The sequence below is a fragment of the Spermophilus citellus genome (assembly GCF_964194105.1).
Source record: "Spermophilus citellus genome assembly, chromosome: X".
Taxonomy (NCBI): Eukaryota; Metazoa; Chordata; class Mammalia; order Rodentia; family Sciuridae; genus Spermophilus; species Spermophilus citellus.
This window is the reverse complement of record NC_138190.1, coordinates 131,128,109-131,141,414: the sequence shown is the minus strand read 5'-3', so window position 1 is coordinate 131,141,414 and position 13,306 is coordinate 131,128,109. Positions and strand designations below refer to the sequence as shown.

The window sequence follows — 13,306 nt, the reverse complement described above, 5'->3', positions numbered from 1 at the left end:
CATTGCAGTGGTGGAAACTCTGGAAAAAGACAATTAGAACAGAATCACTTTACCCAGGACAAGCACTGAATCCTCTCTTGCTGTTACAAAGTTCTCCTTAAAATAAAAAACTATTGAAGTTCTCCTGAACCCTAGGCTTGGTTGTTCATGGAGACAGAATCACAACTATAAACTGTCCATAGTTCAGAATTCCTCTCTGAGTTACCTTCAGGAGGCCTAGAATACTCTTATTTTCCATTTCTCCTGAGAAAGAATGAAGAATGACAGTAGGTGCTGAGGGCCATTGCCAAGTAGGAATGACGCATCAAAATTTCCTTGCTAGCGTACCCCATGTTAAATGGATTTTGCTGTTGACATTGCATGTAAGGTGACCTTCCTCAAGGACCAAGGCGGATCCGGGTTTAGAGCTGATCAGGTTTGAGGAAGTATCCCGGTCCTTGGGTTTAGGGTGTTCCAGGTTTAAGACAATAGGGGTTTTAGGGAAGTTGGAGGTTGAAGATTATTGCTGCCGGGATTAGGGTGTTCCTGCTGCTTGTTCCCGTTGAGTTCTCGTGAGATTCAAATGGGATATTGGAAAAAAAGCCTCGTGGAGTAGGTGAATTGGGCGGAGGAGAACTGGGATTGCCCCAGAGCGTGTGTGGAAGCCGGTGTGAGTTCGGGAATAAAGAATTGCTGTTTGAATCTACAAAGCTGTGTGGTGGCTCGTGATTCTGTGCCCAGCCAAGACATTGGCAAGTAGGACTTGTGACCAGCGTGCATTTGCTGAACACCTGATACCTAAAGACTTTGTCACTGAGAGTGAATAAGCTCTGAATAATTAGATAAATGAATAGCTATTGATGTATCTGATACCTATATTTTCAATCTTTTATTTATAATGTACTCATTATGTACCAGTCTTGTGCTAGGCACTGAAGATACAATGCTGAATAATAGAGATAGTTTAGCAGAACATAAACTTCTCCCAAACTTTCTGTTGATAATCAGTTTCCTATCATTGGATGTCTCATAATTTTGTATTCCTTTATCATTTCTGTTATTCCATATAGTCACTTTTTTTCAGACTGGAGACACTGAACATGCTTCCCTACTCCTATGGAGTTTTTGGTGTCTAAGAAGGCTGGAACGTCTGCTAAAGTTTCTCCTGCACATGCTACAAGTATAAGGCTGCTCACCTGTGTGAGTTCTCTGGTGTTTAATAAGGTGAGAGTTCTGAATAAATCTTTTTCCACATTCTTGACATTTAAAAGGCTTCTCTCCTGTGTGAATTCGTTGGTGTGTGTGTAGATTTGTGTTGTGACTGAAGCTTTTCCCACACCATGAACATCTATATGGTTTTATTCCTTGATGCACCATGAAGTGCTTATTGAGATCTGAACTCCATCTAAACCTCCTATCACATTGTTGACATTTATAGGGCTTCTCTTCAGTGTGAATTCTCTGGTGCTTAATAAGATCAGAGGTAACTCTGAAGCTTTTCCCACATTCCTGACATTTAAAAGGTTTCTCTCCTGTGTATCCTTTCCTGTGAAGATCCATATGTTTTGGAAGCTCTTGTTTGCAAGTTGAAAGTTTCTTTCTTTTCTTCCTTGGTAAAGCTCGACCCTGTTTCTGTACCCTGTATATATCATCATGATTTTCCTTGCCCATTGTTTTCTGGACAACTTTCACTCTGGTCTTCTTTGATACTTTGCATCCTGGTGCTTGTATTTCTGATGGAGAAACAGATTTAAGCTGATCATTTCCAGTGCCATTTTTGAGCTTTAACCCTGTTAGAATAAATAGAAGAATCAGCCATCTGGTTCCCAGAGCAAAAACTACAGGATTGGAGAGAAAAGTCAATGATGATTGCTATTAAGATGTACAGAAACAAGTGATTTCTGGTCCAGTCTGAACAAAATTATACAGATCCATTTCTCCCCAATCCTCCCTGCAAACAACAAACCCATTAAATAATGCAAGAAACAACCAAAAGAGAATTCTAAAAAGTATTAAGAAGGGAATAGGGAAATACTGGGGAATAAAATCTACCAAATTATGCTGTGTCCATGTATGAATATACCACAATGAATTCCTCACTTATAGATAACATAATAATATAATTACAGCACACTAATTAAAATAATAATAAGTAGAGTAGAGCAAATGGATCCAGGGAAGGAAAAGGTGGGAAGGGATGGCAATGAGGAATGAGACTGATCAAATTGTGTTATGTGTATGTACACATATGGCATAATGAATCCCACTATCATGTAAAATTATAATACACCAATTTTAAAAAATGTTAAGAAGAAGGCAAACTGGTTTGGAGTCCAGGGATAGAAGAATAGCATAGTAGGGAGTCTTATATCCCAGCAGAAGAAAGTTACTCAGATCCAGGGCTGTCCAATCCCTATAATATCAATAGAAAGTTGCGTGAATGGAAATCCTTCTTACAATATCAGAGAAACAAGACAAAATTGGCCAAGAGGATTAGCCTGGGATTTAGCCATAGTAAGTAGCCAAGACAGATACCTGCCTTCCATGCTGGGGTAGAGACTTTCCCCAACCTCAGTGAGAGATTCCAAGGTGAATGGACAGGATCGGCAAAAGAGACCCAGCTCCGTCAAGGGAAAGGAACAGAAGCTTTTTAAATTTCATACACATGAGACTCCCTCCCTTCAACAGAAGTTATGTGAAGAGGCAGAACTGGCAAAAGGGACCAAGCCACCAGCCACCTAGCCTAGGAAGCCTCTTCATCCCCATGAGTCTGAGTCTCCCCTTCCCCACTAGGAGATATCCTGCTCAAGGAAAATGTCTTCCACACCCTCAGTCAGCAACAGCTAGGATCCATGGGAGCCCCAACAGTACCACATAAACCAATGAGACCACTTAACATCATAAAGGCTCAGAAAATTAAACTGTTATTGGAAACATACCTCATAAAAGTAAGAAAGAACCTGTGTGCTAAAGTAAAACCCAGTGACTGCCTGCTAAAATAAAATATTTAAATAGGAACCAGACTCTTCTATCCTAATACACAAAATTATCTGTATACAATAAATAATCACTCATCAGGCCAAGAACAAAAACAATCACAACCTATAAGAAAGGGAAACCTGACAAAAATGTCATCAAACTAGAAAAGCAATAGGAAAATTTAAAAATCTGGAAATGAAATACACTTCGAAAAAATCCATGGTCCAAAGAGAAGGTCTCAAAGGAAATTTTTGAATACTGAAAGTTAAATAAAAATGAAATTAAAATATATCAAAATATATTCATTTTAGTTAAAGAAATGATCAGAAGAAAGTTGTATTCGTAAGTGCTCATAATAGAAAAAAGGAAAGGTGGCCAGGCACAGTGGTACATGCCTGTGATCCCAGTGACTCGAAAGGATGAAGCAGGAAGACTGCAAATTTGAGGCCAGTCTGGGCAACTTAGTAAGACGCTGTCTCAAAATAAAAAAGGTTGGGATTGTAACTCAGTGGTAAAGTACTCCTGGGTTCAATCCCCAGTACAAAAAAAATGTATCTCAAATCGATAATCTAAGTTCCTACCTCAAGGAACTAAAACTAAAATAAACTCAAAGCAGGCTGAAAGGGAAAATAATAAAGGACAGAAACCAAAATAAAACTAAAAGCAAGCCCATTCTTAAAAAAAATAGCTGGTAAACCTCTATAAAGACTGACAAAAAGAAAGAGAAGACACAAATCACCAATATCTTGAATGAAATAGTGTATTACTACATACTCTGTAAATAAGAAAGTAAGGGAATTCTATGAATTTTACATTCATGAATTTTAAGTTGGTTAAAATGGACTAATTCCTAAAAAAACTACAAATACCAGGATTCAAACAATATGAAATAGATCCTGAATGGTACTCTGACCATTAAAGAAAAATGGAGCTCACTTTTTAAAAGTCGTCCCCTCAAAAAATCTCCAAGTACAGATGGTGTCATTGGAGGATTCTACCAAACATTCAAAGAATTAACAACTATTTTATGTGATCTCTTCCAAAAAAGAGGAGGAAATACTACCCAACTCATTTTATAAGACAAGTATCACATTGATACTATAAACATACAAAGACAGTAGTAGAAAAGGAAACTACAGAGTCGCATTTCCCATGAACTTAAACACAAAAATTGTCAGCAAATATTGACTAACTGAATGCAGTAAGTCAATGAGATTGCAGTTAAGTTATGAGATTTATATACCATGACAAAGCCGGATTTATTGCAGGTATGCAAATCTGGTTCAACATATGAAAATCAATCCACATAATCCACCATTTCAACAAACTAAAGAAGAAAGATCATATATACCTATCAACTGACACAGAAAAAGCATCTGACAAAATACCACATCCATTCATGATGAAAACAGTGGTAAAATTAGGAATTATATCAACTTGATAAAGAATATCAACAACAAAAAAAACCCAGTGCTAATATCTTAGGTAATGGTGAAAGACTGAATGTTTTCATGCTAAATTGGAAACAAGTCAAAGATGTTTCCCTTGCCACTCTAATTCAACATAGTACCAGAAGTTGAAGCTAATGCAATAAGCAAGAAAATAAAAGGAATTGTTCCATTAAAATGAAAAACTTATGCATGCACTTAACATGTAGAATATCTATACACTGAAAATTATAAAAAAGTGAGGAAAGAAATCAAAGACTTAAATAAATAGAGATATACTGTGTTCATGGATTGGGAGAATCAACACAATAAACATGACAATCCCTTTCAAACTAATATTACATTTAATGTAATTTCTGGCAAAACACAATTTACTTCAGACACAGTTCAACTTACTCTGTAATTTGCATGTAAAGGCAAAAGTCCTACAATAGGTAAGAGAATCTTGATGAAGAAATAAGTAGGACAAATCACTTTGCTGGATAGATATTAAGGCTTACAATACAGCTACAGTAATCAAGAGAGTGCAATATTTGCAGAAGGACAGATACAGAGCTCAGTGGAATAGAATGAACATAAACATGCCAGGCAATTCAATGGAGGAAGGACAGCATTTTCAACAAATGATGCTGAAGTAATTAGACCTCCATTGGCAAGAAGAAAAATAAAAATGAGCCTCAACCTAAAGCTCACACTTCATACAAAACTAACTCAAGGCCGGACATGGTGGTGCACACATCTAGGGAGGCTAAGGCAGGAGGATCTAGAGTTCACTGCCAGCCTTAGCAACTTAATGAGGCCCTAAGTAACTCAGAGAGACCCTGTCTCTAAATAAAATATAAAAGGGCTGGTGATGTGGCTCAGTGGTTAAGCACCCCTGGGTTCAATCCCCAGTACCAAAAAAACAAGAAGAACTAACTCAAAAATAGATCATGGAGTTAAATGTAAAATATAACATTGTTAAAGTTTTAGGAGGAAATCATGGGGATCTAGGGATAAGCTAGTCAGAATTCTAGACTTGATACCAAAAACAATATATAATAGGAAAAATTGGTCCTCATCAAAATTAAAAATTTTACTGAGTGGAAACCCATGGGAAGAGGATAAAGACAATATATAGATTGGGATAAAATAATTGCAAATCATTGATCTGACAAACATTAGAATCTACACTACATAAAGAACTCCCCAAAGTCAACAGTTAATAAACAACCCATCTAAAATATGGCCAAAAGACATTGCACTGACATAAAGAGATGACAAATAAGCACATGAGAAGATATCAAACAAACATCAGCAGCCATTAGGGAAACACAAATCAAAACCACTGTGACATACCATTACACATATCAGAATGACTAAAATTTTAAAAAATATTGAGACTAAACACTGGCAAGGATGTAGAGAGAAACTGGATTACTCATATATTGTTGGTAGAAATGTAAAATGGTACAGACACTGAGGAAAACAGTTTGGCAGTTTCTTATAAATTTAAACATGCAATTACCATATGAAACAGTGATTCTACCCTTGAAGCATGTGTCCCAGATAAATGAACACTCTGGAGAAAAACCTATATAAGATAGTTGTGTGGAATGCTACTCAGTGGTTAAAGAGAAATGAGCCATTGAGACATGTTAATAACTTAGACGAATTTCTAGGAAATTATTCTAAATGAAAAAAATCTAATCCCCCAAAACCACATATTTCATGATTCCATTCATATAAGATTTTTCAAATGCCAAAATGTTAGGAATGTTCACAGATTAACAGTTGGAATGGATTAGTGGGGAATGGGATGGAAGTATATGTGATTATGCAAGGGCAATAGGAGGGAATTTTATGGTAAGGGAACTATCCAGTATGGTTGTGACTATAGTGGTGAATACATAAATATACACGTGATAAAACTGTACAGAAATAATAGACACATACAACAATTCGAGTAAAATTTGGGAAATCTGCTTAAGATCAGTAGGTCACATCAATAGCAATAGTCTGATTGTGATATACTCTTGCAAAAGTTATCATTGCAGACACTGAGTAATGTGTACACAGATTCTCTTTTATATTATATTTTAAACCTGCATGTGAATCTAAAATGACTACAATAAAAATTTCAATGAAAAATATAAGAGCAGAATCTTAAGATATTAAACCCCTATAAAGTTCCTACCAAAGAATACTTCTCTTCTTCCGATGAATATACTTACCTGTAGGAAATGCTCCAAGACTTTCCTTGTACTCTTGGAGAACTTGGATCTATGGTTCTTCTTGCTTTAAATAGATCACTTTAAAATACAATAATATTCTGAGAATAAAACCTTGAGGTCATGAACTGCCACCTTAATTCCTGACTATTTTCAGGAAGAGTGAATAACTCTTTTTTTTATAACTTTTTATTTCAAATGTTTAAGTGGGCAGAATTTTGGATCCAATATCATCTTTACATTCTACTATGGATGTGGGAAGAAATGCAATGAGGAAACTAGGAACTTAACCTAAGGGAGACAGAGGCAAATGATGTGGGGAATAGGAATCTAGTGTTATTGAAGGTAGACTTGGTTAGAGGTGACAGTGGCTCTAACTAGGGTGGTAAGAGTGGAAGAGTGTGAGACATGGTTGGATTCAGGATACATTTGAAGACAGAGCAAAGAGGACTTGTTGCTTTATTGGCTGTAGAATATAACAGAAAGACTGGAATAAAGAGTGACTAAGAGGGACTGGGGTTGTGGCTCAGTGCAGAGTGCTTGCCTAGCATGCATGAGGCACTGGGTTCGATTGTCAGCACCACATAAAAAATAAACAAATAAAATAAAGGCATTCTATTCATCTATAACTATTAAAAAAAACTTTTAAAAAAGTGTGACCGAGAGGTTTCTGGCCTGAGCAGTTGAATAAATAGTGATGCCCATTACTAAGAAGGGAATGATATGGTTTATGGGGTAAGGGCATTATCAACAGATCGATAATTCTACTTAGAATATGGAAGTGCCTTGGGCTGGGGGTTGTGGTTCAGTGGTAGAGTGCTCAATGGCACACATGAGGCACTGGGTTCTATCCTCAGCACCATACAAAAATAAAGTAAACTTACTGTGTCCATCTACAACTAAAGAACAAAAAAAGAATACAGAAGTGCCTTTCTCCCACACCATCAAATTCAAACAATAAGGTGCTGGAACACAGGGGCTCTCTCACAGGGATGCAGTTTCCAAAAACTGAGGACATATTTTTCAACTTGTGTACAAAGGGAAAAAAATCTTTACCTAGAGAGATGACAGTCTCATAGTTATCCTGCATGACATCATTGTAGAGGGTCTTCTGAGAAGGGTCCAACAATTGCCATTCTTCCTCGGAAAAATACACAGCCACATCTTCAAATGTCAACAAACTCTAAAGAAGAGAACAGGTTTTGGTTGAATACTTGCCACTGAAGAAGCTGTCCTACTACCCATCTCTGAATTGCATGGTAGGGCAGGTGCTGAAGAAGTTAGCAGTACAAGATTTAGGGGGTGGTGGGAGTGAGATGGCAGAAAGGAAGGAGCCAAGCAGATCCGTAAACAGCCTGGGAGATACCCAATTCCCATTGTGCCAAGCCCAGTTACCTGGAGAACATTTGGGGCTAACACACTGCAGAATACCTGCTGGGAATACCTTAGGTTAATGGGTTGTAGGCAGCAGGAAAAAGTGAGATGAGTCTGCCTGAGAAAGCTGGAAAGTGCAGCTCACCTGGGACTCAGGCTAGATGAGCTCTGATGCCATCTTCCAGTCTTTGATGCTTTTCTGCTCAGAAAGGGCTAAAATCTGTGGAGTATGCACAGCTGTGGGTGGAAAAGAGCCAGAGAAAATTTCTCTCTTTCCTGTTTACAAACATCATGAGCTGATTCTAAAATACAGAATGTTGGGACATTTTCAAGAAAGATGGATCACTGTGAGAAGCATTGTGTGTGATGTCCAGAGTTGTCATCTCATGGGAAATAGCAATCAGATATCCACCCTTCATAGAACCAGTTCCTCAGATCACTATTTCTCCAGATTTCATGGGATAAATTAATAAAAGGTAATCTAGTAAGTAGATTAAATCTTTTAAAATATTTTTTTTAGTTGTAGTTGGACACAATACCTTTATTTTTTTATTTATTTTTATGTGGTGCTGAGGATGGAACCCAGCACCTCACACATGCTAGGCAAGTACTCTACTGCTAAGCCACAACCCCAGCCCTAGATTAAATCTTATAAAACAAATTGTTCACCTAACTGAGCAAGAATTAGAGGCATTTGAATACAAAGTACAAAGGTCCCCTGGTGTACAGTAGGAAACGTTGGAGATTTTTATTTCTTTCTTGGTGTGTCATTTTCTTCACATTCTAAGCCCATTTTGGATCCCAATTTCTCCTGCAACTTATAAGGGTATAATGGTCCCACTTGTCCCTGTTTCATCATCTTCTTTCTTCTCAGATTTCTAATATAGACTGTGGTGTGAATATAAGAGTTCTGTGGTTTGAAAATTTCTGCACCTCAGGCCAATTCCCACCTTCACCCACCTTTTGCACTCCCACCTGGGAAACATCATAACTGGCAAGGCACAGCTAGGCACCTGGAAAATTCCCACAAATTCTAGCTAAACCAATTACTATCACAGCTCCCAGAAGAAAATAATTATTGTGAAGCACCTCACCTCTTTTATATACAGGCTGGGTTTCTTTGTATGCCAGCCCAGCAGTTCTTGAAGTACCTGGTATATATTGCAACATTGTTTCTGGAACACACCCATTGCTTGGGGCTCTACTGGCTTCCACCTGAAGCCTGGGGCCACTGCTGTTCCTCCCAAGAGCACTGTCTCCTTTCCCAGCTCATGGGCTGTGACCTAGAAATAATCCCCATCCTCATTAGCACAGAACTCACTTTGAGTTTGGTGGTAGAGGAGGAGGGAGGCACTAGAATAGAGAGAGCACAGATTTGGGGAGTGTGTGATATTAAAGGAAGTAATACAGAGGATGAAGAGAAAATGTGTTGCTATGTTCTTATGAAGAAGTATACACAGAATCTAAAAAAAATTAAGATAAAATGAAAAAAGCTGTACCTACTTCCAGTTTCCCCTCCTTCATGCCAAGAGTCCCTACCCTGTGTACCCAGACACAGTTCAAGCCATTAGTGGGGTTAGGTGGGGTGGCTGTTCTCACATTGCCTTCATTAGCTTGCTTTTTTGACTTGGATCCCTGCCTTAGTGGATTTCAATCTTCAAAATTTTTTCCCAAAGATAAAGAGTTGAATTAACAAGTATTTATCTTGTCAGTCAGATCTTTCAATCTTCCTATAGACAAGGAAGGATTTCATGGTGAAAGGAAATCCGATGAAAGGGAAAACGAGGGAAGAGATTGGCTCCAACCTCCCTCCACATGATTTGGTTGCAGTAAGATACCAAAAATACGCTCTGCCCTACCTATATCCCTCCAGGTACATTGCTATGTATAGGAAATGTGCTGTCATCTCCCAAAGACATACCTTGGTTCTCCACTCTCAAGCAGGTCAAACACACGTGGTCCCACTAAGAGAGGATTCTTTTTTCCCAGCACAGAGGTATGTGTTCCCTGTAGAAGACACTGCCCCTCATCATCCCAATTCCCTCCACTTCTCTATTGGCATTTTCTTCTTTCCATTTTTGTTTCCTTTTTTGCTTTCCATTTCTTCCCTCAATTTGATATCTCCCCAGAGTTACTTGATTTTGATTTTTGTTTGCTACCCTTTCTCTCCTTTGTGCTATCCACTTTTTGGAATGTTTCCCCTTTCCCAACTATTTCTTGTCTTTTATTTTGATTTCTAAGCACTTGAGTCTTATCTCCTTGGCCATGCCAAACTAGGCTCACCATCCCCCAATTTATCCTGGCCCTAAAGAAGGAAAAGTGCCTTTTCCCCTCTAAGGCCAGAAAAGACTCTGCCAGGAACTCTGAAACCTATTGACTGACTATTGCTGCATGACTGTGACTTCAGTTCCACACAAGAGAAGTGTGACTTCATCCATCTCATTCCCTGATAACGCCCACCCACACATATCCACCTTTTTCCTATTTTAATGCACATATAAGGAATCTTTCTTCTCACCTCATTCTTTGTTCCACCAGGTTCTCTCTGCAAACGTTCTACCAGGACCACAGCCTGTCTAACATTCTGTGGATGATGCTTCTGCACCCAGTTCTGGATGTCCCTGGGAAGAACGGTCAGGAACTGTTCTAGCACCAGCAGTTCCAGAATCTGCTCTTTTGAGTGGGTCTCTGGCCTCAGCCACTGATTGCATAATTTCTGAAGTTGGTTAACAGCTTCTAGTGGCCCAGGTGCTTCAAGATAACAAAAGCTCCTGAAGCGCTGGCGGGCACTCTCAGGACGAAGGCTTTCTATTTGTGGGATGTATTTCTCCCTCTGACTGGAGCCTTCTTGCACAGCTTCTTCAGTCTCCCAGAACATAGCCCCCATGTGGGGGTTCAAGCACGCATCTACATTCAGCTCACTCATCATCATTTGCTCTAGAAACAGTTTTATTACTGTGTGTGGCACTGACAGTTCCCTGGTGCCATCTCTAACAACTGAGGCCCCATCAGGCTTGGTACAAAACCAATGTACAGATCTTCTTCCTAAGAGCACTTGAGGGAGAGCAGAAAAAAAGTACACGTCAAAAAGAAAGCCACATGACACATATTCAATCGCTAATTATTATCAGAGAAAAATGAAATTCCTTACCCTCCTCCTTTAAAATCAACTGCCAAGTATTAGAACATTCATGATCACAGGTTACTTTAAGAGGTATGTTTTTCTTCTTTGTTACTCAACTTTGAAACTAAGCACAGTTCATAGAAGAAAAATGTCCAACAATGTCTTCCTCCCCCATTCCTGCTTTTTGGTTGTTCTTTTCAATTTTTTCTTTCCATTTGAGAAAGGTTGGTGGGTAAGAAAACAGGCACCCTTGGGCCAAAAGCAGCTTTGAAATTATCCAATACTTAATCTGTGTGCTTCCTGTTACACCTTCTCAATTAGAGCATATTTGAGCTTTTCCAAATTTTAACAGATCATCCCAGTCTTTCGGCTCTAGTCAGTACAAAAATAACTTCTATGCTGCTTCATCTTTTTGTGAAGACTGAAGCCTTTACTTCATGGACCATTTGCTATTCTCATTCCACTGTATTAATACTGATAGAAAAACAGAGATTGGAGGTATGATTAGGAAAAGAGTAAACTTATTCTGCTCAGCAAATGTTCTCCCACTAAGCAACCAGATTAAATTTGGGGACAGCTGCACTTCTTTGGAAGATTTATGAAGGGCATGTGGAGATTTGTACCTGTCTTTTATTTCTTGTGCTTACTTTAACTGGAAAAAAAACTTACAGCTGGCCTTTGTTTACAATATATCCAAATGCCAGGTAGAAGACAGAAAGAGACAGAAAGGGGGGTAGGAAGAGAGGGAGGGAGGGAGGATGGAAGGGAGAGAAAGAGGGGGAACGAAGGGAGACCTGGAAGGAAGGGAGGGAAGGAAGGATGAACGCATTAAGGTTCTTATAGACAGGGAGGATCTGAGTAAGAGTAACCTTTCTCCTGACTTTGCAGTTCCTCAGGAAATGACTTTCCCTATCTTCAAGTCTGAGGATAGAATTGACAATCTGATCAGCAGTGACAGTGAAAAATTTCTTTCCAGAATGTCATGGGTATTCAAAGAAATGGTTGGTTCCTTGCTGTCCAGGCAGGCTCAGGAGGTACAGGGACACTCCTAGATTTTTGTGTCAACAGAATCCAGTGTCTTTGGGGCTGAAATGGCCCCTTCTCTAGCGTTATGTTCATAAGCTAGTGGAAATCCGGAATTTTCGCTAGGTACAGTGGTGGACACAACTGCCCCAGTCCCCACCACAAATTTGCTGCACCTTAAGGACAGACCACAGGGATGCCGGTAGGCACTCTGCATGTGAGTAGTCTGAGTGTGTTTCATCAGCATCTCTGGGTTATATTTGTACATTGGGTATAAAGAGATTGCTTCTTGAGATTAAAAGTGGCCGTGCAGATGACAAGTCCCGCCCGCTCTCCCGCGGATCTGCCGCCTGGCAACGAAGCCACCGCGTACTGAAAGACGCCGAGTCCCATCCCCGCCCCCACTCGCCGCCAAGCAGCAACCCCAACGGCTGCGAAAGGCAGGAGCGACCGCTGTCTCTCGGGGGCTCGCCAACCGAATCCAAAGGGTAGATTAGTTTCTCCGTTACCTCCAGTCACCTCTAGGCTTCGGTGGCGGCCACTTTCCTTTTCCTCAGTTCCACTATAAAGTCTCCACGCCTCCCCGCCGCTCTGTAGAGCCGGAACTCCACTCGCGCGCCACTAGGGGAGGCCAGGTAAAGAAAACGCGTGATGCCTGGCGAGAGAAGCTCCCAGGCCTCTGGGGAGCAGGGGCCTTGAAAAAGCAGACACCCACCCGGTCTCTCCACCTCCCCAACACCGCACCCCAACTTCCTATTTCTTGGGTCTCGGGTCTGTGGTCTGAACCCCAACCGGAAAAGAAAATACGCGCTTCCGGTAACTGCGTTGACAGCCACGCTCAGTCATCTTCCCACCTCTACCTGCGACTGTCCCGCGAGTCCTTGCCATCCTGAAGAATCCTGCTTCCAGCTCCAGTTTTGCACTGGGATTAATGACACCGAGTCTCCAGGTCTACTGCAAGTCTACGATAGCCCCGCAAACCGTCAGTCACCTTGAAGTGAAGTAGCCTACTGACTTCTGGTGCCAAGGTTTCCTGTCCCCAGTTTGCAGTGTTGCGAATCCACGTTGTTTCTGCTGGCTTCCCAGCGACAGGTAGCCCTTTCTACAAAGGACCACGTAAAGCTCACATAGGCGGGGACACCTGTACACCCTGCTACAAGCACCTTGCC

General features: G+C 40.2%; 1 protein-coding gene across 1 annotated transcript; it reads right to left on the bottom strand.

Moving 5' to 3' along the window:
- Positions 1–1,059: 1,059 nt before the first annotated feature.
- On the bottom strand, positions 1,060–12,854 carry ZNF75D (zinc finger protein 75D; the record flags this gene model as incomplete). Its single annotated transcript, XM_081278092.1, has 4 exons — positions 12,647–12,854; positions 10,509–11,044; positions 7,673–7,799; positions 1,060–1,769 (listed from the first exon to the last, which is right to left on the bottom strand). The coding sequence occupies exons 2-4, from the start codon at positions 10,920–10,922 to the stop codon at positions 1,060–1,062; spliced, it is 1,251 nt and encodes a 416-aa protein (XP_081134218.1). The 5' UTR covers positions 10,923–11,044; positions 12,647–12,854.
- Between the last annotated feature and the right edge of the window lie 452 nt (positions 12,855–13,306).